At 41.4% G+C, this 5,495-nt stretch overlaps 1 protein-coding gene across 1 annotated transcript; it reads right to left on the bottom strand.

The window, feature by feature from the left end:
* Positions 1-565: 565 nt before the first annotated feature.
* On the bottom strand, positions 566-4,966 carry LOC310934757 (phospholipase ABHD3-like; the record flags this gene model as incomplete). The annotated part of the gene is made up of 9 exons (XM_083898553.1): positions 566-762; positions 1,946-2,111; positions 2,201-2,249; positions 2,341-2,514; positions 2,667-2,779; positions 3,161-3,206; positions 3,312-3,494; positions 3,598-3,758; positions 4,847-4,966. 9 exons carry the CDS (start codon positions 4,964-4,966, stop codon positions 566-568), a joined length of 1,209 nt encoding a protein of 402 aa, XP_083754679.1.
* Between the last annotated feature and the right edge of the window lie 529 nt (positions 4,967-5,495).

The following is a 5,495-nucleotide window of genomic DNA, read 5'->3' as shown; positions in this document are numbered from 1 at the left end:
AAATAAATATCGTGAAACCAAAGAAGAATAAAAGGGTAAAACGAAATCTACAACTTCACCGCTCTATCACTACATATCAGTTCATTTCTACTTAAATAACCTTTTTCCCAAGCACCAACTTTCTAACTTAGAATACTAATACTAACACAAATTAACTTAACATACAGTGCTTCATGTCAAAGTGGAATGGAAGGAGTGAGATAATGTCCACCAAAACAGTTCGTGTGACCAGATTCCTTCATTTTTAAAATATTGTGCGAATTATTGTCCACTTCTTGCGACCGTCTTTTAAAAGGAAAATCTCGAGACAATGAGAGGTAGATTTGCATAACTGCTACGAGGTCACGCGATTGTACAATACAGTTGGTCGTTCTCGGCGTCAACGTGAAGGAGGCAGAACAGCAGCGTGCAGAGCTAAGCAACGCTTCTTCGTTTTGTTTTCTTCATGAATTGCTCGTCTACTGCTGTAATGCCAGCGACTTTGTTTTCGTTTCACAGGAGGCAGTTACTCCACTATACCGTCAGGCTCAGAGTATGAACAGGGGCAAGTGATCTCCCAGGTCATCTACTTCACCTTGACGCCACAGGCTTTCTTGATGTCCTTTGGGTGTTCAAAGGCCGCTTGGACAAACTGGCCAAACAGCCGATCCATGTAGCTCTCACCGCGGGGAAAGAAACCCTGCAAGAAGGCGATGTGTCCGCCGTGAGACGTCAACAGCAGAGCGACATTAGGCAGGCTCTGGACGATCGTCACAGGGAAGGCTGTGATGGGGGGGGAATGATTATGATTTAATATCCAGGCAAAAACAACTATGATTACATTACATCAGTTTAAGGAACCAGTGTGGAACCTCTGTCACTACCATTAGGAAGTCTGAGTAATTACCAAAACACTGCCAGCAATTTAACATGGTGTACACTGCCATTCAAAAGTTATAAATTCTTTTGTGTGTTTTCCATTAAAACTCACATTTTTACCCATTAAAAGAGTTGCAAAATGAATAGACAGGGTCTCTGCAGGTTTCAACAAGTCAAATTTAAGACTTTTTTAAGACCATAATGAATACAATTTAAGACCCATTTCAAATCCATACTGGCAAAAAGTACAAAAGACATGAAGGAAAATTGGAGCCACAAATCGTTGAACTTGCAATTCCGCTTAGCTGTGGGCTTTCATTAAGCTTTCTCCGCTGCTATGCTAAGCTGTAACACACCGCGGCGCGCGCACAGCACACTAGCTAGTGGTGCTCGATAAATTCTCACCGGGCAGCACAGGTGGCCTACTTTAGTTCCGTGTTGTAGTTGTGTTATCACATCCTCAAAAATAGAAACATTTCAAAGCGAGACTGAAGTTCATGCATGTTTTAAATAAACATAACGTAAATAGATTTTTAAGACCTTTTATGAGATTTTAGGAGAATTTAAGACATTTTAAGGCCTTAAATTCAAATTATTGGATTTAAGATTTTTTAAGACGACATGGATACCCTGATAGAAAATATAGTCAAGACATTGACAAGGGTTTTCTCATCATCCAATAGCCTTCTAACGTGATTAGCAAACACAATGTACCATTAGAACACTGGAGAGATGGTTGCTGGAAATGGGCCTCTATACACCTATGTACATATTCCATTAAAAACCAGACGTTTGCTAGAATAGTTTTTTACCACATTAACAATATACAGAGGGTATTTCTGATTTATTTAATGTTATATTCATTGAAAAAATATATATTTTCCTTCAAAAATAAGGACATTTCTAAGTGACCCCAAACTTTTGAACGGTAGTCTATATATAGTATATCTATGTGCCCTTCGCAGAGCAGGGTTCAGCATAGTGTGTAAGTTATTTGGCAAAGGATTGAATGCAAGTGACATTGATTTTTTTCAACTACATCCTTCAGCTTATATCATTTAGCTTTCCTCTTCCACCGCCTACTCACCATTCTGTGGAGAGAAGGGATCATCCGCAGCGTTGAGACACAGTATGGGCACTGTAGTGTTGTGGAGTCTTCTATCTGGGCTGGCGTCGGCGTAGTATTCCTTACAGGATTTATAACCGAAAAGCAACGACGTGAAGCGCTCGTCAAACTCGCGGACGGTCCGAGCCTAGCGGACGAGAAGGTGGAAAGTAGATAAGGGTAGAAAAGAGGAGCAGAATCCATTACAGAGAGGTGGCTGTAAAGGTCAGGACATACCTTCAGGACGTAGTCAATATCGACTACTTTTTCAAGCATCTTCCTGTGCCTGTGAGGGACGAAATGAATGAAATATGAACTCAACAATGCCAATATATGGAAGTAAATGAAGATATCTGTGAAAACAGTAATTATCTGACCTGGTGACAGCACTACACAGGCCATTTGTGAGGTATGTGTTGAAGAGCAACCAGTTGAGTGGTTCTTCCATAGAGTCGGAGGATTTCTGTGCATCCCATGGAACAGAGATTGTAAATCCGGCCACCAACCCCGACTTTGAGCGTTTACGGCCCAGGTAGTTTAACAACAACATTCTTCAAGGGTTAAAAGGTAAAAATAAAAATATGTCATTTAACTAAAGAGGAAAGGGAGAACTGAATAAAAGGGCAGAGAAAATATCAATGATGAAAGCGATCCATTATCTCAGAGAAAATTTCAGCGAGTGGAAACCTCTGCAATGACTCACCCTCCCATAGACACACCAGCACCAAGCACAGGAGCAAGTGGGTAAAGCCCTTTGACATGTTGCACCACATACTCAAGATCTGAGGTGTCAGCTGCACAATAGGTGACGGGCGTCTGAAGCAAAAGCAAGCGAGAGAACAGAAGAGGCCTGAGCTACTACAATAGAGCAGGTTGATCTGCAAGTGTCTTCCGTTTCAAACATGGGCATGATTTAGCCCCGACGCCTTCTCTGAACAGACACAGAATCAACAAGCATACCAGGATGCAAACGCTGGTGTAGAGTAGAAAGATGAGGGGCTGAAACATCATCTAAAAATCCACATGGAGCCAAAAATTGCTGCAGTTGCATTGCAAATGCCATCGTTTTCAAATCTATGTTATGTGCACAGTGTGATTTTATTATATTACAGCATATGACCTCATACTGGCAGTGATTAGCTCGCAGCTGAAGTAAAATAAAATGTAAGACGGATATTATTCAGTCAATTTACTCACCAACAATTCTTCCTGTCCAACTCCCCTGTTGTTGAAGACCACACATCTACAGAGGAAAACATCTCCAGCAATTAAATTTCACTCGGTTTCATCACATACATTTTAGGATTTATACATTTCAGATGTTTGACAAGTGAGCAGCACAACTGACCTGTAGCCGCGGCGTGTGGCCTGGTTGATGGCGTGGAGCACATAGGGCTGTCGGCTGGTTCCTGTCAGGCCTGGGAGGATCAGTATTGTGGGACGGGTGGACGATTGCGGGTAGGTCACGCTGGTCTGATTGTCCACCCAGTCCAGAGAAATCTGACCGCCGTCAACCGTGCGGATCCGCTCACTGAGGGAATGAGGGCGGAAGACAGAAACATAGAGAAAACATGACAAAAGAACAATAAAACAAAAAGAGACTCGAGTGCCAACCAACAAGAGATTTGTCCTACTTGCGATAAGTGATGGAGGGTCTGGATTTGAGGAGTGCACAGACGAGGGTTTGAAGGCGGCCTCCCCAGCACCACGGAGTGGGACTGAAGCGCTCTGCTACCAGAGGACAGTGCTTGTAAAGGAATGCACTGAAAGCCTCACTACAGACCAGAGCAGGTGTCTGAGCAGAGGGGAAAACACATGATAACATGAATACCTGTGCTGTGACATAGCTGAAAGTATATACCTTGCATGTGTTCTCATGCATGCAAGGTATTTTTGTTATGTACGGTTCATTAACACTTAGTTATATAAGGGCTGCAATTAATGATTATTTTCATGAAAAACGTATGATCATTATTTTTCTGAATCAATCAGCATAAATTTTTGAAAAATGTCAATGACTGCTTCCAAATCCTTGAAATGACGACAAACCAAAATATTCGGTTTCTATATTAAATGTTAAATAAACCAGAAAATATTCACATTTGTGAAGTTTTAATTATATAAAAATAACTCAGACCAATTAAGAGATTATCAAAGTAGTTGGTTATTCTTTTTTAGTGATTATTGATCAATTAGTCACTGCAGCCTTAAATTACATATCATTATATGCTGTGTGTCTTTAACTAGGTTACACTGTCAAGTGGCACAGTATACAGCAGTTGTAAACTGATTAGTTTAAGTTCTTGACATTGAATCTTCTTATGAATAATACAGAGTAGGACTAACCAGCTATTGATTATTTATTACGTTTGCTTACTGTTCCAAAATGGAGTGAATATTTACGCAATAATCATTACTTGTAGCCCAAGACAAACCATATTAAGAATATAAAAGCTCAAGGATTATAGTATCAAATTAGTGTTTTACAAATAACAAAAGACCACATATATACACTCTCAAAGAGCTGAAAGTTGAGTGTCACATGAAGCTTATGTCATTAGAGACTTAGCTTAGTGCTGGCCCATCACCACAAACTTAGAAATAGAAATAGCTAATAATAAAACACTGAAAACACACACACACAAACTATAATACTACTACTAATAACAACCAATTAAACAAGAATAAATCGCTAAATTAAATAATACTACTGTAATATTCAGACAATCCAGTTTTACAAAATATAATAAAACTAAATAGAGTTAAAGTACAAAGGAAAAATACATTTAAGTTAGCTTGGATTACAGATTAAATAAATAAAAATACAACAGAGAAATAGGTTTCTTAAAGGAGTGGACATGGTTCTGGACCGCAGTGACTGACCTGACACTTGCGGCCCCACAGATAGTACAGTGCGGCCGTGAGGGAACAGATGAACACCGTGTAAGGCCTGGAAACACATTCCCAGTATGTTCTCCACAGCTCCAAGTGTGACAGAAGCATGGTAATAATCTATGTAAACAGTCACAGCTCACAGAGAAGCCCGCTCGACCTCAACCGGCAAAGTCAGCGGCTCCTCGACAGACAACTGACAGAAAGACTTGAGTAATTATATCCGACAACCTGCCTTCTTCCTCAGCATCACCGTCGCCAGCTTAAACACCGGCAGGGTGGAGCTCTGGCTCTGACAGCAGCAGCACGGCGCTGGTATATCTGCCGGAGCCACTTCACTCAGCGGTGTTTTATCCAGCGGTGTGCGGCGGACACAGACTCTTCCTGCCCCCGGGCATGACCGCACATCGTCTGTTCAGACCTTGGACCAATGACAAATATTCGCCGCCGCCATGACCGCCTCCACTCTGACTTACCGGCTACAAACATGGAAGTTTCTCAACGCGCATGCGTCATTTTATTTCTTCCCACTTCTTCGTCTTTAGCGCTACATCCGGCTGTGTGGTTGAGTGAGGTACTACACAATGACTTCATGTTCACCCCTGACGACATGGTGTCGTGTTCTGGAGCTCAAGTTTGC

This window comes from Microchirus variegatus (assembly GCF_963457635.1).
Source record: "Microchirus variegatus genome assembly, chromosome: 12".
In the NCBI taxonomy this organism is placed as follows: domain Eukaryota; kingdom Metazoa; phylum Chordata; class Actinopteri; order Pleuronectiformes; family Soleidae; genus Microchirus; species Microchirus variegatus.
Note: the sequence above shows the minus strand (reverse complement) of the source record. Positions and strands in the feature narration are given on the sequence as shown.